At 40.7% G+C, this 27,213-nt stretch overlaps 1 protein-coding gene across 1 annotated transcript in view; it reads right to left on the reverse strand.

Annotated features, from left to right (window-relative positions):
* Window positions 1-7,236: 7,236 nt before the first annotated feature.
* LOC136885934 (farnesol dehydrogenase) overlaps window positions 7,237-27,213 on the reverse strand; it is a 53,008-nt gene continuing 33,031 nt past the window's right edge. The window contains exons 3-6 of the mRNA XM_067158633.2: window positions 27,052-27,181; window positions 21,401-21,527; window positions 10,991-11,116; window positions 7,237-7,401 (exon numbers count right to left, since the gene is read on the reverse strand). Coding sequence (XP_067014734.2) covers window positions 7,360-7,401; window positions 10,991-11,116; window positions 21,401-21,527; window positions 27,052-27,181 — 425 coding nt within the window. The 3' untranslated portion in view covers window positions 7,237-7,359. The remainder of the gene's footprint in view (window positions 7,402-10,990; window positions 11,117-21,400; window positions 21,528-27,051; window positions 27,182-27,213) is intronic.

Below are 27,213 nucleotides of genomic sequence, written 5' to 3' on the forward strand. Positions count from 1 at the left end.
CCAGGCGGCTTCACCTGCTATGCTGAACAGGGCCCTTGTGGGGGATGGGAAGACTGGAAGGGACAGACAAGGAAGAGGGAAGAAAGCGGCCGTGGCCTTAAGTTAGGTACCATCCCGGCATTTGCCTGGAGGAGAAGTGGGAAACCACGGAAAACCACTTCCAGGATGGCTGAGATGGGAATCGAATCCGGGCCTCCGGGGATGGAAGTTTTATTTTGTTTCCTTCTCCCCTTCCAGGTGTTTCAATTTTTTTTAAAGGCAATGTGTGTATATATGTAATGAGCAGCTGTTTGCATCATGTCTGTCGTGGATATATTTTCAAATCACATATATTTTCTTCAGTAGTATGATGTAAGTCACCTCTGTGGTGTAGTGGTTAGCGTGATTAGCTGCCATCCCCGCAGGTTCCGGTTCGATTCCCGGCTCTGCCACGAAATTTGAAAAAGTGGTACGAGGGCTGGAACGGGGTCCACTCATCCTCGGGAGGTCAACTGAGTAGAGGTGGGTTAGATTCCCACCTCAGCCATCCTCGAAGTGGTTTTCCGCGGTCTCCCACTTCTCCTCCAGGCAAATGCCGCGATGGTACCTAACTTAAGGCCACGGCCGCTTCCTTCCCAATTCCTTGTCTATCCCTTCCAATCTTCCCATCCCTCCACAAGGCCTCTGTTCAGCATAGTAGGTAAGGCCGCCTGGGCGAGGTACTGGTCATTCTCCCCAGTTGTATCCCCGACCCAAAGTCTGAAGCTCCAGGACACTGAACTTGAGGCGGTAGAGGTGGGATCCCTCGCTGAGTCCGAGGGAAAACTGACCCTGGAGGGTAAATAGATTAACAAGAACTACAGGATGTTTATTTCATCCAGCTAACACCGCTGAATGAGCCTAATTGTAACCTAAAGGGTGTTTCAAACCTTTTGGGTCAAATTGAAACAGGTCATAGTGGATCCACAACCGACTGTATTGAGATAGGGAACCAATGGGGCATACACAGCGTACAGAGCATAACAACAACGTATTGTTCAACGTGACGACCACCAATCTCAATGCATGTATTGCAACGTCGCAAGAAATTCTGTCGCACTCTTTCGACGATCCCGGGTGTTTGTTTTACACTGGATCAGGCAGCGGGTGACAAACAGAGTACAACCCTGTCCACCAAACTGACATACTGTACACATCTTAGCTCACAGCACGCGTGTCAGACCACTATCCCCCTGGTGTCAGTTGGCCATTGCTTCAGACAGCTTGTGATGTGTCCATGGCGAGGTGTGTTACTCTGAACAGTGCATGACGCGTAGTCAAAGATGGAACGTTACTCGCCACGAGAGTTGGCAGACTGTGCGGCAGCATGTAGTGCCCGTAAAGCAACACGAATGTACAGAGAACGCTTTCCCAACAGGCGTCATTCTAATCGGAAGAAGTTCATCTCCGCGGATACCAGCTTACGAGAGATGCGGTCGTTCACAGCACGGAAAGCAGGCCAAGGTTCCTGCCGAAGACATGTCCAAACAACAGATTTTGAGGAGATGGTGTTGGATCGTGTGGCCGACCACCTAGCAATAAGTACCCGTCAACTTGCCCGTGAAACGCACACTTCAAAGAATACAGTATGGAGAGTACTGGCGGAACAGGTATTACACCCCTATCATAAATAACGTGTGCAAGCACTGGGACCAACGGATTTTGAGCCCCGCCTTCACTTCTGTCAATGGATTACCCACCGCAGTTCTGTAGTGCCGAGCTCTGTACAGTTTGTATTTTTTACGGCTGAGACCTCAGTAAGCCGTGATGGTGTTTTTAACAGCCATGTCTGGAGTGAGGACAGTCCCCGCGCCACCCACCAGCCACGATTCTCTGTCAACGTATGGGCGGGCATATCCCAAGATTACCTAATAGGACATTACTTATTTGCTGCCTCCCCGTTACCTGGTGTTCCTGCTACACGTGCTGCCACAGTTCCTGGAGACTGTACCCCTTGTTGTCCGCGAAAGAATGTGATTTCAACACGACGGTGCAGCAGCCCTCTTCGAATAACACATGCTCCCATCGTTGGATTGGAAGGGGAGGTCCTGTCCCATGGCCAGCGCGATCTCCGGATCTCACACCTGTGGACTTTTTCCTCTGGAGTTACGTCAAGTCTTTGGTGTATGAAACCCCGTAGAAACGGAAGAAGACCTGCTTGCTAGGGCCCAAACTGTCTGTCGCCAGGTACAACAGACAACAGGGATCTTTGAGAGATCACGGCAGAACTTCATGCGCGGTTGCCATGCATGCATTGAGAATGGCGGTTGTTACTTTGAACAACTACTATGAGCTACGTTCTTGTTATGCGGTGTATGCCCATAACACGATAACTATGCATTTCCGGCCATTGGTTCCCAATCTCAATATAATCGGTTGTGGACAACAAATCCACTGTATAAGGTTTGCAGATTACATTGCATTAATTGCAGATTCAGAGAGGGAAATAAGTAAGATGCTACGAGTTTTAACATCAACACTACAAGAATCAAAATTGAAACTGATCACCTCGAAAAAAAAAGTATTAGTTGTCAAGAAATCAACTGAGGAAATACCAATAAACATTAAGGTAGGCGATGAAAAAGTACAACAAGTAAGTCAATTTTGCTACTTGGGAAGCATTATCACTCAGGACAACAGGTGCACCACAGAAATCAGGAGGAGGATTGCTCTAGCTAAACAAGCCTTCAATAACAAGAAACAGCCTTTGACAAGCAGGAACATTAACATTAAAATTAGGAAAAAATTTGCCAAAATGTTTGTGTGGAGTGTTTTGTTGTATGGTTGCGAAACATGGGTCTTAGCAAAACAGGATATAAAACGCCTGGAAGCAATGGAAATGTGGATATGGAGGAGGATGCTGAAAATTAGTTGGACAGAGAAAAAATCAAACAATAGGGTCCTTAAGGAAATAAACGAAACAAGGGAATTGATCAACACTGTAGAAAAGAGGAAAACCAAATTCCTTGGCCACACACTTCGACATAACACATTCCTCACGACTCTGATGGAAGGAAAAGTTCTGGGTAAGAAGGGAAGAGGAAGACCGAGGAAGAAGTATCTGGATTCCGCGATGGACAGGCTGAATTTGAAAAAAATATGTTGATCTGAAACACTCAGCAGATGAGAGACAAATGTGGTTGCAGCGACTAGGCCTTGCCTTTAGGATATGAATGAATGAATGTGGACCTACTATCACCTGTTTCAATTTGACTCAAAAGGTTTGACATACCCTGTACAACGATTCCCATCTTAAAATAATATTTATCTCATCTCCAGTAATATTTAGGTGGGCGACAGTAGTTATACGTATTCTATGAGATAGAATGATTTTGATACAGTTCATGGTAAGTTACGTATTCCAATCACTTTGTGAGTTTCCATCATGTACAGCCTAATTGACATTCATTAGGAGGCTAGCTATGGTACAGCTTGTTATGTCTGACATTATGAATGTGTAGAGTAGTGTAAGAATAATCCCAAAGGTTGAATTCGTTAATTGCAGCGAGGCAGTAGTTGTGTTCCAGTCAGTTACAGTGAGGCAACGTGTTCTGATAGGAATTGAAGTATTCCCAGTTATTGAGATGTGGTTCAGGCTGTGAGAGTTTCCGTATTTTGTTGTGGGATTGATAGGCGTTGTATAAGTCGTATGTTCATCGAAGATTACTATGTGAGTTGGAGATTGTTTTGTTGGAATGTATGGGATTGATAGACATCGTGAGACAAATTCTCCGTTCACTGAAGGTTCCTCCTCAAGTTGAATCTTGTTATAGTTAATTATACTCATGTTACTGAAGTTGGACCTGTCATTGAGTGATCACAAGTGCTCTACATCATGTTGATTTTGGAACAAGGGATATGGTCAAATGTCACTATGGTAAGAGTCTCTGTTAAAATAAATTCGGTCAGTCTAAATATTCTCTGAGTAATGTTGAGTTGTGACCATTTCTTGTAATTTATTCCAAGGAAATAACCGCTGAATTAAGGCCTGACAATCTTTCTATTTTCATTACAGGGCCTGCTCTGTATGATTATGCTGGCATACAGGGACTTTTAGGACGTTTTCATGAACCAACCATGTCAAGTAAAGTGCTGATTGTATACAGAGTGTATCAGAACTATGCCGACAAAAACATTCGGGGATGATGCAGAAGGATTGGAGGAGCAAACTGTTCTATTCGGGAAAATTAGGTTTCTTTGTTACGTCCGATCGCGCGATTCAAATTGAAGAACTTGCCGTATTTGCTATGCCAGTCGTTACCTGTTGCTGTGCAGCAGAGGACGGAAGGGAAGGGAGGGGAAGTGGGAAGTGGGAAACAGAGGTAATGCGCTACACACCGCACTGAACAGAGTCCAAAGGTCAATACTACACCGTTATGAACTGTGCATCGAAGTAGGAGGGGGCAATGTATAACATCTACTTTTAATCAAACCATTGGGCGTATTGCTTCCTTCGTTAAGTATTTCATTCATTTACAACCTTGTGAGTGAAGGAATACACAATCGTAGGGCGGCAGCATTTCACCTTCGAGTATGTTAAAATAATAAAGAACATTACTGCGACCAATAGACGAGAGGAGAAACGATCTGGCGCAATCCTTGACTGACAAGTGCGTCTTAATTGCAGTGTGTTCTTGTACTGTGTGTGCAGTTACGGCTGTTTAATAAAATAACTGTGGATATTGCCTGTAAGAGACAAGGATAATCATGTGAGAGTCGAACGAGGAAACTTGTGCATACACGCGGAGCATTATCTCTGTCTCCATCGTACACCCCACTTCCGCTCCCTCCCCTTCTCTTGTCTGAAGCATAGTAGCGTCTTGTGCTCTGACGTAGAAAATATGGCGAGTTCGTTAATTTGAATCGCGCACACGGAAGTAACATAGAAACCCCATTTTCTCGAAAAGAAAAAGATTTCCCGCCATTCTCATCGCACCAGCGTTCTTAACATAACACGAAGAGCATCCCTGTTACACCCTGTATATACATTATGTGAGGTTTCTTCTTTTTACTTTTTTTACAAGTTTCTTTGCGTCGCACCAACACAGACAGGTCTTGTGGCGACGATGGGACAGGAGGAGGCTAGGGGTGGGAAGGAAGCAACCGTGGCCTTAATTGAGGTACAGTACCCAGCATTTGCCTGGTGTGAAAATGGGAAACCACGAAAACCATCTTCAGGGCTGTCGACAGTGAGGTTCGAACCCACTATCTCCCGAATACTGTATATACTGCCCGCACTTAAGCGACTGCAGCTATGGAGCTCGGTAAAGGTTTCTTCAAAGTGGCATTTATTTAATTAGAAATTACATGATGTACAGTTATATTTAGGAAACTGAAAGAGAAAATTGCATGTGTGATCATCTATGTAAACTCATTTCTCTGGTGGCGTGGATCAGATAATAAGTTATCCCGTTTCCTATGAGAAGGGAAATATGATTTTGTTTGTTTGGCCATAGTAAGGGTTATGTAGGTTCTAACTAGCTTTAGCAGTTGTAAATTGTACTCATGAACCTCAGCTTGACGATAATGAATACACTGGATAATCACAATCAAATGCTTATACATTTAGTTGCCTTCCACATTATTGAAAACTATTGAAGGTATTGTTTTCAGATCAGCGTGGGTTATTGTGTCTACCTTGAGTTTGCGAAGTATTGTTGATTTTTTCCTTCTGAGAGTGTAGATATTTGTGTGTACTATTGGTTTCATACCATCGTCAATGTTTGACAGTGTGAAATGAACTTACTTGAATTAAGTTGCAATCATGCAAAAATAATTGTGGGTTAGGGCAGGGTATGACTGATAGTCAGTTTAACAGTATTTTCGACAGACAAATAAGCAGCAAGATTATTTATGAAAACAACCTATTTATATATCTACTCACAAGTTTTGAAAGTTGGTATTGATATTTTATTTTTCCTTTGTCATGGATTAATAACAGAAGTTCAGTGTCTTGAGTAAAACTCAAAGGATAGTTTTCGATTACATAGGTACAGGTTTTAATGCTGAAAAATTCTTATCCGACAAGATAGAGGTTTCTATACTACGAAAAACGTAAAATTGAGCAGTTTCCTCAATTGTGGGATGTAAAGCAAATTACATTATTATTATTATTATTATTATTATTATTATTATTATTATTATTATTATTATTATTAGAATCTGTAATTATTCTCAGTAATGTGAGAATGCAGCTGTTTTGAAATGGTGCTGTGAACCAGGTTCGTAATGTAGGGTAAGACGTCAAAACGTTGAAGGGCTACAGGGCCGGAAAGGTTTCAAATTGGGAGTCTTTGATAGCTCTATTAATTTTTTTTAAAAAATTCGAAAATCACTTCCGGCCTAAATGCAGTTTCGGAAAAACAGCCTAAAATAGCTTGTTTCTTTACTCGTTTTCTTTTTTTATTCAAATCCTTGCCCAGGGCCTCTCAGAGTGCACGGTGCAAAAAGACAACTTCGCTTGGTTGACCAGAGTGCAGATCCCCACTCCTAGATTTGGAGCAATAGCGCGGTCCCTCTCTTTCCCCACGCCTGTCTCCCTCTTCCTCACTTGCTCCGTAGCGCTCCAAATCCGAGCCGAGTTGAGCCGAGCTTAGCCGAGTAGCCCAGAGACGAAGCGTTGGTCCGAGCCGACCCGAATGGGACCGATGCACTGTGCACAGGAACCCTGCGCCTCATTTTGCACGTGTGATATTTTGGGCGTTTGAGAGGGCCTGTCCTAGCCGAATTAACTTTTTTTTTTTGCTAGGGGCTTTACGTCGCACCGACACAGATAGGCGACGATGGGGTAGGAAAGGCCTAGGATTTGGAAGGAAGCGGCCGTGGCCTTAATTAAGGTACAGCCCCAGCATTTGCCTGGTGTGAAAATGGGAAACCACGGAAAACCATTTTCAGGGCTGCCGATAGTGGGATTCGAACCTACTATCTCCCGGATGCAAGCTCACAGCCACGCGCCTCTACGCGCACGGCCAACTCGCCCGGTGCCGAATTAACTTATTTACATAATGCTTTCAGTAATATGTTCCTCGTTTCCATACCCTCAGGTGGTTTTTGATGTTTTGAAAAATGCCCATACCGAATGTAGTTATAACTTAAGTGAAACTCTGCATTGACTCACATCAGCGCTCGTAGTGGTAGAAAAAGGCAAACTCCTAATCTAAATCGACAGGATAACGATGATTAAGAAAAAGATTGCACATTTTAGGAATACATAAGAAATATATGTTCATAGTTTATTATATTATATTTTATTTACCTACTGTACATAGAAGTAATATACTGCTGGTATGTGAAGATGTAAGCACAAGCAATCGCATGCTAGGGCGCTCATTACAAATCTTGTTAGTCTGTTTCACCGACATGCGTGATAATAATCTCATGAATCTGAAAGAGATAAAGACATGCATTAGCAATCAAAACATGAATAACATTTCATACAGTAATATGAACATATCGTGAAAAATAAAGCTATGGTTTTTTGTGGTGAACAAAGTTATTATTTTAGTATTGTACTTTTTCTCTGGTTTACAAAAGGGCGAAAGCACCCCAATTATACCAAATCTACACGAATTACTTTAAGATATGTATTATTAAGAATTAATGTATATTAAGGAATGAATCTTAACTCTAATCATGTTAACTGAAGTCTAATCTAACCAAAACTTATATTGCAAGACTTAATTATAGTATTTCAATTTTAGCTATGATGAAAATAAACTAACATCAAAATCTCCATCAATATATCCAAGAACTTTACCTAAAACTGAAGACCACTACTATGTTTTTGACAGTTCAACCATGGTATTCAGTAGTGACAATTAGGGGCCGGATTGCGAAGGAGGGGAGAAAACCTTACATTTTTATTCCATTTTAGCCGGATGAATCTAGGAATTATTAAAAAAGCCATTTGTAAAGTCCTTGTTGTCTTATCAGCTAATTCTTTCTTTTATTTTATTTAATTATTATTAACAAAATTATTGGGCCGATGACATATTTATATGTTAGGCCTCTTTAAACAACAAAGAAACAACAAAATGATCAGCGGAGATGCGCACAAAATGTCTCTCGTAGCGGCTGACCGATTTCTATAGCGCCCCAGCAAGTAGTGGACACTGCATGTGCTGCGAGGAAGGGGAGCAGGGGTATATTTTTTCCAAGCTCATGCATGGACACTGATGTATGATTCACCCACTTGCCTTGGCATTCGTCCAGTCTGGTAGTTTCTTCAGTGTCTGTTAGTGCCTTAGTGTGTAGTCAAATTCTGAATGATTTTTAATTGTATAATATTACGCTATTTAATTATGATGCACGTGCAATACTGTTCCTTTGGAGAAAGTTTTATTGTATAGTATTGAATCAAAATCTCCAAATACTATTATCTTTCATTTGTCGCAGGGTAAAATGCGACTAGCACATGTGTGTCTAAGCGATAACGTGGGGAGGACTCGTGTTCCGTTACTCCAGCCACCTGTTAGGTACTGTGTGGAGATGAGAAGAATGCAAGTATGAGGAATGTGGCCTGCAAGCACGAACTTCCTGTTTTGCCCAGACAGATCGGCTCTTATCTGCTCTTAACTGCTACACGAAAACATTGACTCACACCTTGCAGTTTGCTGGATTACAACTGACAAGAGCGAAGAGCTGCCAGTAGAAGACAATATAAAGTCGCCTGGGTAGTAGCGGAGTTGCTATGGTAACCATTGCGTCACTGGCTGTGCTAGTGAAAATTCCCTCACCCCGTGCCTCACCGAGCATATGCATTCTTCTGATCTCCCAACAATAGTCTATTTAGCTCGCTATGAGAAAGAAACTAACTGTAACTGAAATTTGTAATTTGTGGTAAAATGTTTGGAATTAGATTTCATTACTTCGAGAGATTCGTTTTAGTAGAGACTTTAATTCATTCTTGAAGCGATGGAAATGAGACGATGAAATGATAGGTTGGAGATAACCATTTTCAGCGATGTCAACATTTGAGAATCGGTAGTGATGTTGTCTGATATCACTTGAGGGTGTACAAAGGTTTATTTGAATGTCAGGAAGCGATGTAACAGGGATTTGTTTATTTTGCGTTGTGTGTAAATTTATGCAGATTGGAGGATTTCATGTTAGGATTATCCAAACTAATTTCATAATAATTGTTAGTGTTATAACGTTAGCTTGCTGAGTGACGTCATGAAATAAATAAATAGTACTGGTAATTATAAAAGAATCCCGTTTTCAACAACGATGAATAAAAGTATGAGCAATAAAACAATAATGTATTTAAATAGTTAGGGAGTTTAAAGAAACCATTTGTCCGGGATAGAAAAAAATCGTTGTTAATTAGGTTTATGAGATTACTTCATTTATTAAGTTATTTAATTCAGTGGAATCGTTTTTGAGAATTAGCTTAAAACCAAGTGACTAACTTAAAAATGTATTCTGGAAATCTTAGTTTTATTTGCTGGGAAATATCAACTTATTAACGTAACAATTTAGGGGACATCAAAGGGACTTTACTGCCACAAGTGTTGTGAGCGTTTGTTGTTGTTATCATTATTATTTTAGTTTTGATTTGTCGAGCATCAGATGTGCTGGGGATTTATTAATGTGGAAACCTTGGTGGTCTACTACTATGACTTAATTGTGTTCAGCCTCCAGCTTATAAATTTGGATGGTAATGGGTTCATCAACCTCAGTGACTTAGATTAGAGCCATCTGCCATTATAGCATCATTTCCCTTGCGGTCACCACAATCACTTTAACGTAAATTACAAGGTTAGATGTCGGTCCATGACATTGTCGCAGATCACATCGATTCAATTAAGGGTTCATGCCGTACAACCACTGTGTGGCACATACCGATTGGACTGCCTTAATTATACCAAGAGTCCAGAGCTCGTGCATCGGGGGCTGGATCATCACGAATCATTATGATGGTACATGCAGTCTTACACGGACGCCGATCTTAGGGATCTCCAGATTATCTTTATTTCACTCTTAACTTAAGACAGTGGTTTCTAGTAAGGATGCCCCCCCCCGGCAGTTGAGTTAAAGTCTCCAAAGCCAGTATCTCTCATTATCGTTATTATTGTTATTTTTTTTAACGGACAAGACTGAATTCGTTGTTTAGGTTTGGTAAAATGACAAGTTTTTTATTTCATCGTCAATGGTCAATAAAACGTCCATTTCTTTGACTCGATTCCTCTCATTTAGCAGATAGTTTAAATTACTGAAACCCGTCTCTTACCTAAACAAGTGACGGAGGACCCGTAGACGACTCAAGAGAAAGATCTCATGCCGATTTGCTAGTAGGTAAGGAAGGTAGGTATCCTACGATGGACCTCAAGAGGTTCAATGTTACTGGTAACTGGGTCAGTCCCTCGATAGACAGTTTCATTTGGGGAGGATTCTCCAGACACCTTAAACCTGGTACTTTTTATTTATACAAGTTCTGATAATTCTTCTTTCAGTTTTGAGGAGCTGATCAGTTCTATCATTTTTAATTTCGAACAAAGTTTCACAAGCGCAAGCGGCTTCGGGCAAAGTTACAGTTTTGTAGTGATGGATCTATTGACAAGCATTTTAAGTAGACCAGGTTAGAAATTGTACTTTTTTCATTTTGTTGTTTCATTTTCCATTTTCGCTTAAGTTGTGCATAATGATTTCTACAAGGTATTTAAATTGTAGGACTATATTAATTTTTTTATAATTCATGATGACTTCGTTTATGTCAAGGGGTTTCATTGGAATGATCTCGTTTTTCTCAAAGGATATTTGTAATCCTAACTTCATCATATTTTTAAATAAAACGATATATTTCTTTCAAACAAATTGCAAAGAGGCCAGGAATCTCCATTCTAATTGAATAATCAATTTTTTCTACAAATAGGTGGCTACCCTTTGTTTTACAAAAAGGCCGAAATTATCCTGCGACAGATACACGAAGTTGCTGGACCACTGAGCTGTTAGGACTTAGAGAATACTTAACCTGTACATGAGGAGGTGTTGCAATAGCATACAGTATAGCATCTGCGACGTCTTCTGGCTCCAGTGCAGGCGATGTACTAATTTCCTCTGGGGTGGATCCTGTCCGCACATAACCAGGACTCACGCACTGAAACATTTAAAGAAAATCATACAGTCGATATCGATTATAACGACCCGCGAGGGACCACCAATCAACGATCGTTATAGCCGATAGTCGCACAAACCAGTTATAACGACCCCGAAAGGACCACCAGTCAACGATCGTTATAGCGGATAGTCGCACAAACCGGTTATAACGACACCGAAGGGACCGTCAATCAGTGGTTGTTATAGCCGATAGTCACAGAAACCGGTTAAACGACACCGAAGGGACCGTCAATCAGTGGTCGTTATAGCCGATAGTCGCACAAACCCGTTATAACGACACCGAAGGGACCGTCAATCAGCGGTCGTTATAGCTTATAGTCGCACAAACATGTTATAACGACACCGAAGAGACCGTCAATCAGTGGTCTTCACAGCGGATAGTCGCACAAACCAGTTATAACGACCCCGAGGGGACCGCCAATCAACAGTCGTTGGAGCTGGTAGTCACAAAAATCGTTTATAAAACCCGGAAGGTATCACCAATCATCGGTCGTTATAGCCGGTAGTCGCACAAATCGGTTATAACGACATCGAAGGGACCGTCAATCAGTAGTCGTTATAGCCGATAGTCACACAAACCGGTTATAACGAGCCCAAGGGAACTGCCAATCAACAGTCGTTATAGCCGGTAGTCACATAAATCGGTTATAACTACCCCAAAAGTATAACCAATCAACGGTCGTTATAGCCGGTAGTTGCACAAATCGTTTATAACGACACGAAAGGGACCGTCAATCAGTGGTCTTTATAGCCGATATTCGAAAAATCGGTTATTAACATCACAGTATTTGTGGAGTGAGACTGCAAGAAACTTCACTGGATTTCACTTGAAGAATGGATCAATTAATCGGCACATTATTTGCAATTTGCTGCTTAAACCCTGTAATCAATATCTTTGTGCTCAATAGATTTGGCCAGCTTGATTTTTTAAAGAATTTTCTTTGAAAAGAGAGTGTCGTATTTACTGTAATACACCCAGTTCCTTCGAGATGCCGACGTTTATTTCCCCATTTTCTAATCACCATATTATGTATGACTTTTCTGCAGTATTGAACACATTCCTTTACTCACGAGACATCTTCACAGCGATGCTTGTCTTGACTGTTTAACAGACTGATTTGATATCTACATTAAAAAGCGTTACATTGTTATCAGCAAACCCAAAGTATGAAACAAACATACATCAACACTGGACGTTATAGCCGATACATTTCTCGGAAAGTGTGATCAAAAAAACGTTGTATTATACGATATGTCGTAATAAGCGATCGATTTTTTAAACACAGAACTATGTAGAATTTAGACGTGACTTATACATTTCGCCGTTATATGCAGTACGCTGTTAAAGGGGATAAACGGTTTTCACTGTATTTAATTTAGTTATTCTTGTTTATGCTGGGTGTCTCAGGAGGAATGGTCAATATTCAGGGATATGACAGCAACGATTATTTGAAGGAAAAACTTCATATGGACATATGTCCTATTCCGATTGCTTTCCGAGATAGGACACATTAAATATTCTTTGGGCGGGGGTGGGGTAGGGGGCTAGTGTCGCGCATGTACGTGTCTTACCTACCCAACCTATTTCTTGCTCAACCTACCTCGTTGTTTTCAATGTCTTTGGTCGGGATGTCTTTCTGCCATTACACCAGCCCGTTGAACGCTCAGTTGTCCATGGTGTGTTGTAAGTGAAGTAGTGTGAGGGATTGAGAGTGTATTAGAGAAAAGCATCGGTAAACTGTGTTTGTACACGCGATGGTTTAAATACCCCTATATCTACATTAATGAAGAATGTGCAGATATAGCATATGTTTCCTACGGCTTCTGCGATGGTAGTCCCCTGCTAATTCTAAGAGAAATAAAATATTTACTGATCAACATCAAATGCAGAAAAAATTGCGTACTTGGGGCATGTGTTACGTTGTGAAAGTTATGCAGAATTACACCTCATTTTAAGGGGCAAAATCCAAGGACAGCGAGGAGTAGGCAGGAAAAGAACGTCACGTCTCTAGAACATTCAAGACTGGACTGGAATACGAACCATCGCACAACTCTACCGTGTTGCTGAAGTTCGACGAACACTGTCCATACTGATCGCCAACGTCCGGGAGACAGGGCAAGGCATATAGAAGAAAAATAAGAAGTCCCCTGCTGCTGTCGAGGAATACTGTCGGTGCTTTTGATGAATGAATGAATACTGATCTGCACTTAGGGCAGTCGCCCAGGTGGCAGATTCCCTATCTGTTGCTTTCCTAGCCTTTTCCTAAATGATTTCAAAGAAATTGAAAATTTATTGAACGTCTCCCTTGGTAAGTTATTCCAATCCATAACTCCCCTTCCTATAAATGAATATTTGCCCCAGTTTGTCCTCTTCAATTCCAACTTTATCTTCATATTGTGATCTTTCCTACTTTTATAAACGCCATTCAAACTTATTCGTCTACTAATGTCATTACACGCCATCTCTCCGCTGACAGCTCGGAACATACCACTTAGTCGAGCAGCTCTTCTTCTTTCTCTCAATTCTTCCCAACCCAAACATTGCAACATTTTTGTAACGCTACTCTTTTGTCGGAAATCACCCAGAACAATCGAGCTGCTTTTCTTTGGATTTTTTCCAGTTCTTGAATCAGGTAATCCTGGTGAGGGTCCCATAACTGGAACCATACTCTAGTTGGGGTCTCACCAGAGACTTATATGCCCTCTCCTTTACATCCTTACTACAACCCCTAAACACCCTCATAACCATGTGCAGAGATCTGTACCCTTTATTTACAATCCCATTTATGTGATTACCCCAATGAAGATCTTTCCTTATATTGACACCTAGATACCTACAATGATCTCCAAAAGGAACTTTCACCCCACCAACGCAGTAATTAGAACTGAGAGGACTTTTCCTATTTGTGAAACTCATAACCTGACTTTTAACCCCGTTTATCAACATATCATTGCCTGCTGTCCATCTCACAATATTTTCGAGGTCACGTTGCAATTGCTCACAATCTTGTAACTTATTTATCACTCTATAGAGAATAACGTCATCCGCAAAAAGCCTTACCTCCAATTCCACTCCTTTACATATATCGTTTATATATATAAGAAAACATAAAGGTCCGATAATACTGCCTTGAGGAATTCCCCTCTTAATTATTACAGGGTCAGATAGAGCTTCACCTACTCTAATTCTCTGAGATCTATTTTCTAGAAATATAGCAACCCATTTGGTCACTCTTTTGTCTAGTCCAATTGCACTCATTTTTGCCAGTAGTCTCCCATTATCCACCCTATCAAATGCTTTAGACAGGTCAATTGCGATACAGTCCATTTGACCTCCAGAATCCAAGATATCTGCTATATCTTGCTGGAATCCTACACGTTGAGCTTCAGTGGAATAACCTTTCCTAAAACCGAACTGCCTTCTATCGAACCAGTTATTAATTTCCGACACGCCGAGTGTTTACCAGAGTTTTCAGCACATTGCGTTAAACAGGTATTCTTCTAAATTCCCATTTTCCTTATGAACGTGAAGTTCAACAATGTATCTAGGAACAGCAGCGTAGTCCTTCTACCAGCACACTGTGACTTTCTGCACGAGCACTTGTATGGAGAATATTACACGCGGAAAACTTGTACCCATTTCGAAACATCAAAGAGGTTGGGTGGGTAATTCACATACTTGCGCGCCACTACCTCTCCATCAAGAAAAGATTATATTAAATGTGTTCTATATCGGGAACCATTCGGAATATGGCATTTATCTATATAAAGATTTTTGCATCAAAAGAACGTTCCTATCATGTTCCTGAATATTGACCATTCCACCTGGGACATCAGGTATACTGTACAGGGTTATTCTAAATTAGTTATCTCAAAGTATCAGAGAATAATTTCGAAAATACTCATCGAAATTTATTCACATGTTTATTAAACATCATTCAATATCATAAAGTATTAGGCCTGGCTGACAGGCTTCGCGCTCCAGGCACTCTGCTCTCTCGTTTGGCGGGAAACGTGACGCAGTCGTCATGGATGCAAAAAATGACGAGGGCACGAAATAATACAGGCGATTAAAGAATGAATTAAATAGAAAGTGCAGGGCAGATAAGGAAGAATGGCTGAAGGAGAAGTGCAAGGATGTTGAAGGTTGTATGGTCGTAGGAAAGGTAGGTGCTGCATACAGGCAAATCAAGGAAACCTTTGGAGAAAGGAAAACTAGGTATATTAACAGCTCAGATGGAAAACCACTTCTGGGGAAAGACGAGGTGGTAGGAACAAGTCAGTTTTATCACGGTAAAAAAGTAGATGATATGTTTCTTGAACGAGAAGAGGTTGTTGATGCTGATGAAATGGGAGACCAAAGTTTGAACTCAGAATTCGGCAGAGCTTTGAGAGACCTAAATAGGAACAAGGCACCTGGACTTGATAACATTCCCTCTGAATTACTGACTGCCATATGAGAAACCAGCATGGCGACGTTATTCCATTTAGTGTGTAAGATCTATAATATAGGAGATGAGCCATCCGGTTTCTGGCAGAATGTGTTATACCTATCCTCAAGAAAGCCTGTGCTGATAAGTGTGTGTGAAAACCACCGCACCATTAGTTTAGTAAAAGGCTAATTTAGGAATGAACTCGATGGATGAAGCTGTACGCATAAACCGGCTTCGGTGGTGGGGTCATGTGAGGCGAATGGAGGAGGATAGGTTACCTAGGAGAATAATGGACTCTGTTCTGGAGGGTAAGAGAAGTAGAGGGAGACCAAGACGACGATGGTTAGACTCTGTTTCTAACGATTTAAAGATAAGAGGTATAGAACTAAATGAGGCCACAACACTAGTTGCAAATCGAGGATTGTGGCGACGTTTAGTAAATTCTCAGAGGCTTGCAGACTGAACGCTGAAAGGCATAACAGTCTATAATGATATTGTATGTATGTATGTTATTTACGGAAGAATGGAAAGACAAGTTGAAACTGAATTGGGAGAACATCAATTTGGCTTCAGAAGAAATGTAGAAATGTGTGAGGGAATCCTGACTTTACGTCAGATCTTACAAAATCGAATTAAAGACAAGCCCACGTATATGGCATTCGTAGATATAGAAAAGCCATTCGATAATGTTCATTGGACCAAGCTATTTGAGATTCTGAAGACGATCAGGATCAGATACCGAGAATGAAGAATTGTCTACAATCTGTATAAAATTCAGTAAGAATCGAGGGCTGTAAAAAAGGAGCAGTAATCCTGAAAAGAGTTTTTCAAGGTTGCAGTTTGTCCCCCTCCTTTTCAGTGTTTCTGCAGAAAGGAAATCAAAGAGGAATTTGTAAAGGGAATCGCAATCCAAGAAGAAGAAGTCAAAACCCTAAGATTCGCCGATGACATTGTTATTTTATTTGAGTCTGAAAAAGATTTAAGAAAATTGCTGAGTTGGTGTGGATAGAGTCTTGGGGAAGGAGTACAAGATAAAAATAAATAAGCCGAAAACAAATAATGTAATTGAGTGCAGTCGAACGAAGTCAGGTGATGCAGGAAATATTAGATTAGGAAATAAAGTCTTTAAGGAAGTCGATGAATATTATTACTTGGTAAGTAAAGTAACGAACGATGGTAGAAGGAAAGAGGACATAAAATGCAGACTAGCACAAGCAAAGAAGGTCTTTCTTAAGAAAGGAACTTTGCTCACTTCGAACATTGATATAGGATTTAGAAATGAGCTTTGAAGACTTTGGTCTGAAGCGTCTCATTGCTGGGAGGTGAAACGTGGACGATAACTAGCTCGGAAAGGAAGAGAATAGAAGCTTTTGAAATGTGGTGTTACAGAAGAATGCTGAAGGTGAGATGGATAGATCGAATCATGAATGAAGGGATAATCGAACTGGTGAGAGTAGATTGACTTGAATAAATTTGATGAGAGGAAGAGATAGAGTGATAGGACACATCTTAAGACAGCCAGGACTTGTTCAGTTGGTTTTTGAAGGAAGTGTAGGCTGTAAGAACGGTAGGGTTAGACCAAGGTATGAATATGTATTAGAGCAGATGTAGGATGAAGCTGTTACGTAGAAATGAAAACGTTAGCATAGAATAGCGTGGCATGGAGAGCTGCATCAAACCAGTCTATGAACTGATGAATCAAACAACAAAAACAACCGACATCCAAGGAGTACGTTTACATAATCCACCAGATCTTCTACCTCTTAGACGTATTCCATTTTCTTTGCACGCCTCCCACATGTTCTTAGTCTTTGACTTCTTCTTTTAACTCTTCAACCGAGATGTTGCGTGACTTGACGAATTCCTCCGGTGCATCCCTCATTCAGAAAACGTTCTTCCTAAAAGTTGTTCTTTTTGTGTATCTCTCTCCTGTATCGCAATTTCTTCCAAATCCTTGTGAACCTTCTTAAGCCATAAAGGTTGTGCGTTCCACTTTTCTTGTAGACTTCGTATCCTGTGCGCCAGTCTCTTTGGATTTATAGTCTTCATGTGCCCATCAAATTTTTATTGTTAGAGGAAGAGTACGACCCAGAGTGTCTTATTTCAAGATCCTGCTTCTGAGGATGAATTGCAAGACCTACATTAAGTTGAAAAGACTGGCTCAAGATAGACATCTCTGGCTGTAGCGATAAGGCTTAACCTTTAGAATACGAAGATGATAACAATAATTATTATTATCAAAAAGGCCTTGACGTCTGCGGGCGCTCAAGCTATTTTGGAACATATAGGAACTAGTGAACGTCTTGATCGGCTTTTAGTAGGGACCTGCGCTTTTTCGCGTTTGCGATGAAACCGACTTTTAAAAATTATTCCCTAAAATGCTTGGGAAACAGTTACCTATACATAATGTTGTTAACAGTTCGAAAATTTCGCGAAATAAAACGGAATGAGACAATAACGCGAATATGTCAACTTTATAAATTTTATAAACAGAATTTTATTAACAGAAATGTCGATTGAGCACTAGTGGAAAAACTGAAGTCTATTCCATTCTTTAAAAATGAGAATGTTTCAGTGATCACAAAAGGGTTCGGTGAACTTCAAGAACAAACGAATCAAATTGCGAGATGGAAAAATAAATATTGTGAAAGTTCTGATTAGTTTGCTTGAGAGTCAACCTGAGTTTAGTGGCAGAACTCTCCAATCAGTGTGGTAACCATGTGCTGATGTTGACTGTGAACGTTTCTTTTCTTTTTACTCAGGAGTTTTGAGCGAGTTGCGTTACAACAGGAAAGTGGCAATGTTCTCCTTTGACAAATAGAAAAAGAAATTATGTATTTTTCTTTCATATTATGCCTTTTCAGTGATAATTGAATGATAAAAATGTGTGTGTGTCTTTAAAAAAACTACAAATTGTTCTTCAATAATTTATTTACATGAAAAAGTGACTTTAAATTCCCAAAGTATGATAATAACATGATTAAAAATAATACGAAATTCTAAAAAAAAAACGCGAAATGCTTCAAAAATAACCGCGATTTCCATAAAAAAATAAAACGAAAAATGCAGGTCTCTAGCTATTAGTCATACGTTGGAAGAACGAAAAATCCTTAGTATGAGATACAATGTGCGTGGATGCTGATGCAGCAACACATTTATCAACCACCTCTATAGTAGTTGGGTTGGCAACAGAAACATCGATTCTTTTAAAGAGGAATATAGGTCCATTTTCGATAATTACGTTCACATCGCGTTTGCTGTTTGAGTTTTTTGACCATGGTGTTTTGAAGCAAAGAAACTCGTATATGAAATCGGGACACTGTTACAGGACATCACAGACGATTTCCGAGCTACTGAGTGTCACCGGCAGTGCATCGGCATCGCTATCTAGAGAGGGAATGCTGTAAGTATCATGGGGACGTTCCTTCCTTGGAACGAATATTTTATTTTAAATTCTTGTATTAAAAATTCATTTCGAATCATTGTTAACACACATACTTGTATTAGATAGCAATAATGAATGCAATTGTAACTTCACACATAATTAACAGGTAATACAAATCCTCAAAGTAAGCACTCAAAAAAGTACCCGGAGACCGCCGGTTACTACAGCTAATACAGACATAAAAACATCACGAATAAAGAGATGAAATCATGACGAAAAAATCAGACTTAAAAAATCGAACGCATTAATTCTTATGATTGTATTAAAAGGACACAGTGTGAAAAGTTTAAAGAAACTTAATGGCAAAATAAAACATCCAGTTTATTATTATTATTATTATTATTATTATTATTATTATTATTATTATTATTATTATTATTAACAAACACTCTTTTCCTATTTACTGGTAATCCCTCGTTTGAAGAGAAATGTATTCTGTTCATTCATTCATTAATTAAATAATGCATTCATTCATTCATTCATTCATTACCAAGTTGAGTAGCTCAGACAGTGGAAGCACTGCCCTCCTGTTCTCATGTTGTCGGGTTCGATCCCGCCTCAGTGCATCGATATTTGAAGGTGCTCGAATGAATACGACATCCTCGTGTGGGTAGATTTAACGGCACGCAATTGAACTCCTACAAGTCATAATTCCGGCACCTAGGCGTCTCCGGAAACCATAAAAATGATCGTGGGGCGTAACACCAATAATATTATTATTAATACCATAGTCCCATGGTTCACAGAGGAGTAGGAAGCCTCTGGGTTGAATGGGCAGACAGGCAAGATTTAAGGTATCAGTTAAACTAACAAAATTCAAGACATTGTATTTATTTCTTCTCTAATAAAACTTCTGTTTCATCACAACAAGTTAACAACATTTAGAAGAGCAGGGTTGCTATATAAACCTTTACATCTTTTAAACAACACAGGAGCTCTTCAGCTCCAGAAAACAAAATGCGAGATGAGAAATTCTGACACCGGTACAACATGAACCTATTAGCTCCTAGCAGGTGCAGTTATCAAGGGATTAAGCTCCCCTTCATATGACAATGATCGTGGTCACTCTTAATAACGTCAACTTGATACATATTCAGACCAATTTGAGGAGAAGACCGTGTCCCTTATTGCACTTTCCGAATATGGGTCACACTCATTTCACAATACTTTTACAGGAACGGTCTTTAGAATTGCATGGGTGATACCAAATTCACCTATTACTTTGAAGCACACAGATCTCCCTTGCTTACTTACTAAAATTAGCCTTAAAGAAACGTATATACAGAGGCCGAAGGCCTTTACTTCTTGGACACATCGAACCGATTTTTAAAAAAAGGAAATCTTCACAGCTGGCCGATAACTAATTTGAAAAGAGGCGGAAATCAATGCACTCCAAAAAGAACGGAAGATATTCAAACACTAAGTGGGCTGAATGCCCAATGAAGCAGAGTCTAACCGCATACTAAGGGTTGACTAAGCGGGAGAAACGTTTAAGGCAAAAAAACGCGAGTTTATTTTTATTGTTACAAAACTTAGTCACCCAATACAATTTCAATTGGAGAATTACGAGGTTAACCACTCGTGCTCCCTAACCTTCAACCAACTTCCCATAAGGGATATAATTATTTAAGTCCGAAGACCATGCTACATTATGATGAGAAGAGAAAGCCCTAAGAGTTACATTCAGACGATAGATGCGAAATTCTCCCCTACACTTCACACGCAGTTCTGTACACTTAGATAAGTTCATTCCACGGTACCTTATTCATTAGGACTTCTTTCAGGCCGAAATCCCCGAAATCCAAGATGTCCCCGAGGGAGACCACCTCTCTCCTCGGTCGATACGCGGCGCACAGCATCACAACTGCAATGCAAGACACTGAGGGCGAAAATGCCACAGCTTATGTAGAGAGAGAGTCCGAAAGATCTGGATGTTTAAAATCCAAGGTTTGGATTGGACGTCATCCATTAACAAAGAAGTACCCTGATTGGTCAAGAAAATTACATTCTGATTTGAGATAAGCTGATACAAAACTAGACGATGTGGTAGAGAAAGAAATAAAAATAACAACAACAGCATACCAACAAGTTCACCAACAGAGAGATACAGACTTTCTGTTAGGATTAATTAGTGTTTTGACCTCAAGAGGTCTCTTATATATCGATGGCAGAGCCATCTAACCATTGAAGAAAAATGTTACAATATTTTAAGGTTCAGAGTCTTTAACCAAGATGGTCATAGTAGAGAACAGCTCACGAAATACTCAAAGAGAGATATTGTACCCCCGGTACAATTATTATTATTATTAATACTCAGGGTGACCAATTTCAATTCCTTTTTGCCTCAGATAAATTACTAATAATTATTAACTAACGAAAAACTCACCGTGACTTTCATGTTACTCTTGTGCTCTACAAAGTCCTTCCTGAGGCCTTCTGTAAGAGCCATCACAGCGTGGTTGCAGGCGCAGTACATGGCGCCGTCGGAGGAAAATACCGCGTGACCGCCGGTGCTGTAACAAACACAGCTATATAATGCTTGTTATAGGAGGTGGGCAAAATTATAAGGTTATAATTATTTCGTAATTATCACTCACGACCACTACTTTAACGCGCAGAAGTATATAAACCACATACAGGCTTATACGATTTATACGAAATTCAACCAATAGTAGCTCGAACCAGCTTTGTTTTGAGACAACGGCAGTGCTTCAGCGCTCCATGTGGACAGTTTGTGAACTTTGTCAGTATAAGCGTAGCTGGCGGAAGCAGTACATATAAGAAAGGCCCGGATTCCTATGTAATTAAATACGCCTTTACTTGTAGACAACAGAAAATGTCGGCGAATTGTGGTTCTGATATGATTATACCTGCTTTTCATTTTACATATTATTACCCATTCTTAGTAATATTACATCTTCATCTTTGTCTACCAATTTTTCCCACACCTGTGGGGTCGTGGGTGAGAACTGTGTCTCAGATGTGGATTTGGCCCTGTTTTACGGACGGATGCCCTTCCTGACGCCAACCCTATACGAAGGAATGGAATCACTATTGCGTATTTCTGTGGCGGTTGGTAGTGTGGTGTGTTGTGTGAATATGAAGAGGGAAGTGTTGGGAAAAACACAAACACCCAGTCTCCGGGCCAGAAGAATTAATCAAAGGCGATTAAAATCTCCGACCCGGCCGGGAATTGAACCCGGGACCCACTGAACCGAAGGACTGAACGCTGACCATTCAGCCAAGGAGTCGAACTCTTAGTAATACAGTATTACATATTATGTGAATATGTAATATTTGTATACATATTTAGGTAATTATTCATTTTTAAAACGTCGTTTCAGCTGTTTACTTGTCAGACTTTAGTGAAATAATTGGCGAAATTTATCTCGTATAGAATATATTCCAATCGCTAAATCTGGCTTTAAAATTCCTTTAAAAGTGGGATTTCTAAGCCTCTGTCTTTGAAATACAGTAGGTCCCAATGCCTTTACTGAATTCAACAGCGCTTATCATTTCTCAGAATCCGCGATGGCTAGGTGCTTTACAATGATCAGAGTTTCTAATAACCTCCTTGCAGTCTTGAAACGAAATCCAGGTTATTCAAGCTACGTGTGTATCTGTTTGAAAGATTATTAGTGGCGCTCAAGAAGCTTGGAAGATACTTCACTCAGGTAGTTCTATCTTTTAAAATACACATCGGCGCCTATCTATGATGCTGAACGGTCCATCTCAGGCTGCAAGAGAATTTTATCGGATCACCGTCAAAACATCACAATTGACAGCATGAAAAAGTATTTGATGACACACTGCACAACACTATAAAAGAAGCACCGTACTAAAGAGTATTTCACTCAAAGTGGGGCCGGCCGGTTGAGCGGCGCAGCGCAGCGAGTAGATGGGCGAGCTGGTCAGACAAGCACATGGCAACTCGCTGAGCTTGGGGCTGGGGAATGGCCCGTATGAATCACATGCAAATAACAAGTACACATAATAACGCATAATCGAAATAAAACAAATTCTCACTTTGTCACAGAATATGTTGAAAATGTCTTCAACCTGCATCTACACATTTCTGGCTTTATCTAAGGAAATTCTCAATCATATGCATTAGTTCATCTACCGAGAGAGTCTCAATAATTTCTCTCGTGATATTTTGTTTGAGTTCTTCTACAGTGTGAACGTGGGAGTGTTGGCGGCAGTAACTGCAAAGTGGATAATAGGGCCTATAGTTTTTGAAACCACAACCACTGGGCAGAGATATAGGAATGACATTCTCGTACCATGTTTTAACAGTTGACGGACAATGAATGCCAGTGTGGATATTTCCAGCAGGACTCGACAAGCGCGCATACCGCTAACGAGTCATTAAGTTTAATTGAGGACATTTTTGACAACAGCGTAATTAGTAAACCACTGTGGCCTGCAGGATCTCCAGATCTTAAGATTTGAGATTTTTATGGGAAAAATTGAAAAATAAGATTTATGCAATAAACCCTTTTATAAATTATAACATCGTTAACTACCGGTTTGCCTCCTTTTCCGAAAGTGATTGACACACTTTGGTTTCCATTTAATGAAAGTTCGTTCTCGGTTGCCCATACTGTAAGTTTGTTGAAAGCCTCCTGGAGATTCGTTAAGTCAGAGTATACAAGCACCATGTCGTCCGCGAATGGGTACAATTTGACCTTTTCTGTTCTAATGCTCTGAGTTACGTACACACTATCGATCGTAAAGCATTACAAATATTTTGGAATCACATCACAGACTCACGGAAATGTATACAGTATCTATGTTCGGGAGAGAGTTATCGCCGCTTTATCAACTATGAACAGTATACCGAATTTTTCGGAAGTTATCATTAAATGCTGCGTTAAAAAAATTTAAGTGAAAAATCACGCCAATAGTGACATACGGTTTGACATTAATCTGGGACCAACTAAGAAAGAAGAACCCTGGGACCAAGTAAGAAAGAAGGACCTCAAGGAAATAAAAGATTAAAAGCAAGATTCCTGAAAAAGGCATTTTGTATTTCAAAGTATACACCCTTACGTCTAGCATATGTTCTCACCAGAGAATCCTTCTACGTTGAGGATTTGAGATACGATATATGCCTGCCATCAACAGAAGCATACCAGAGTCTACTCCGAGAGCTGCAAGGAAAAAGAGAAGAAATATTTCCTGAATTTTACGCTACAGATGCTATGGTCAACAGAGAATGGATAAAAGCCAATTATGCATTGAGACACTTCATGACGCGTTTTACTGTTCATGGTTTTGACCACCGTATCGTCCGACTCGTTGGCTGAATGGTCAACGTACTGGCCTTCGGTTCAGAGGGTCCCGGGTTCGATTCCCGGCTGGGTCGGGGATTTTAACCTTCGTTGGTTAATTCCAGTGGCTCGGGGCCTGGGTGTTTGTGCTGCAACTCACACATCACACATAACACTATCCTCCACCACAATAACACGCAGTTACCTACATATGGCATATGTCGCCCACCCTCATCGGAGGGTCTGCCTCGCAAGGGCTGCACCCGGCTAGATATAGCCACACGAAATTATTATTACCACCGTATCGGCACGTGAGATATCTACCACCAACCGGATGAACTATGCGTATGCATACTTTGTGACAACCCATGTGACAGATATCACGTAATGACATGTAGGCGCAGAGAAATATCTCTGACAAAATTCTGTGAAAATGCTTACGAATAAGTCCTCTACTTATGCACATTGTGCGAAATTAAATTAAATTACATTTCAAGAACTACTGCTTTGAAAACCAAGTTAAAGATTTAGAATTAATACTGTACAAAAATTTTGACTGGACAAAAGACGTGACCGCTTTATGCCAAAGAGTGTTTTTCTCCTTTCACTCGCTTGCTAAAAGATTTTCATTCTTAAATTCTTACGTAAAAAATTCCGCACAGATTTTCCACGAATCGTGCTTCGCATAACACTCGACATTGACCACGCGCTGTTTTGTCGTGAGCATCATTTTGTGTTACATTCAACAGGTCTCTAAACACGTCTGTTCCTCTCACTCAGACATAATGGCAGAACGACGTACTCGGGAGATGCACACGAGCAGACATGTGACAGCAACAGGTTGGTGCATCGAAATCACGGTTTCCAGCGTTTCCTGTGGCGGGCAGTTCTCCTGTTCATTAACAAGAGCAGTGGCGGCTTCTGGTATAGAGCAATGGAGCAATGAACCTCCAGTTTATATCAAATTGTACTCAACTACGTAATTTTCATAACTCCCTTGTCAATCTTGAAGCTCTTGCTAAGTCCCTCTATCCGTAATATACTCTTACTGGCTTTCAATTCATGTGAGCTGCGCAAGGTCTGTGGCTGGACACTCGTCTGGAATGAACCCCCTTGCAAGGCGATCTCTCCGTCCGTACATAGGCGAAGGGAGTGGGGAGGTGCGGGGGCACCTTGGCCAGCACTAAAGCAAGGCGAGGATATCGCAGAAACGGATATCTGTGCTTTACGCATGCGCAATATGCCACTCTCTCAAGTCTCTCGCAAGTCTTGTTGTTGAGATATGTGCCTGCCATCTGTTGCCTTTACGGGAATTTAACTAAGCATCAGAGAATAGTGCAAGGTGGTGGTGGTGGTGATTATTGTTTTAAGAGGAAGTACAACTAGGCAACCATCCTCTATATAACACTAATCAGAGGGAAAAATTGGAAGGGATCCGACACTTCGAAAAATGAAGATATCGGCCAAAGGAAGACAAGGGCCACGAAGGGCGTGAAAATGAAGGACTCCCTAGCCCTCGCAAACCTAATAGCGTCGGGGTCGGAAAAGAACAAGAGTTGACCAAGGGAGGTCGAATAGGATAGATGAAAGTGAGAAGCCTGGCACAAGTAAGTGGAAGCAATGCCAGGACTCAGCCAAGGGCCCCGTGGTCGCCAACCCACTCTCCAAAGTTCAGAGCCCATGGGGCCTCTTTTAGTCGCCTCTTAAGACAGGCAGGGGATACCGTGGGTGTTATTCTACCGCCCCCACCCACAGGGGGAAGAATAGTGCAAGTAAGTAGCGCTAGTGTTGAAAAGCGTCATTACTGCCAAAAGTCACATTAAACTGCCAGATTCCAATTGATATCTTGTCCCAAATATATCAATATCTACTAAACATCTATTCATTCGCCTTCTTTGGAATAATAATTTTTTGGAGATAAACTTAAAAATCATTGAGTCAAAAAATAGCGGCAAGATAATACCAAAGAAAACTTTTAAGTATAGTTATTACTATTCCCGTGACGACATCGGAAGCAGAAAGGTGTTTCTCAACCCTGAAGAGAATAAAAACTTTCTTGCGCAGCACATTGATCGAGGATAGACTTAATGCTCTTGATATGTTGTCAATTGAAAGGGACTTGGTTCGAGACTCTGAGGACTTCACAATGAAGCAGTTATAGATAAGTTTGCGTCCTCCAAGGAGCGCAGGATGAATTTTTTGTATAAGCTGTCTGCATAGGGTAAGCTGATAGTGAAATATTTCTCATTTTGCATCTCGTCAATTTCGGCATGTATTGTCTGCTTCCCTCGTACGGTATTTGATTACACTTCTAAAACTTATGTCATCTTATTTTAGAAGGTTACGGCCCACGACGGAAGAGGTGGCTGGGGAGAGGGGGGAGAAGAGAGGTTTGGGGGGGGCAACGTTTTTTCTTCTGTTGAATCCCCAGTGATGAAAGTCACGCGCCGCCCCTGAACAAGGTCCAATTACGCGTCAGTCTTATAAATATTTTCTGGACCAGTTTTTTTCCCACCTGGTATCGCTTGGCTTCCACTTGTCGTGCTATATTTGTGTCCATCCTTTAGATATCTTGTGCATGCACGTTTACATTTTTGGGACTCTGTTATCGTTCTGATGTCTACCCCCAGAATATGTGACCGACAGGGGAATACAGTGGACGTCGTACGATCTGGATAACGCTTCGAAGACGATGATTTAATAATTGGAAAATCACTTCATCTAACCAATCCTGCTTGTGGCAGTTGTTTTGTTTTGCACTTACCTGCTGATATGAATGATGTGACCATCATCTACTCCTCTTGCTCTCATGTTCTTTACAGCCTCACGAGTGCAGATGGAAAGTCCCAGGACATGTACGTTCAACATGGATTGCCACTGCTCTGTCAGGGCCTCTACAGAGGAATACAAGATGAATTAAAAACTT

Source organism: Anabrus simplex, chromosome X (assembly GCF_040414725.1).
Source record: "Anabrus simplex isolate iqAnaSimp1 chromosome X, ASM4041472v1, whole genome shotgun sequence".
In the NCBI taxonomy this organism is placed as follows: Eukaryota; Metazoa; Arthropoda; class Insecta; order Orthoptera; family Tettigoniidae; genus Anabrus; species Anabrus simplex.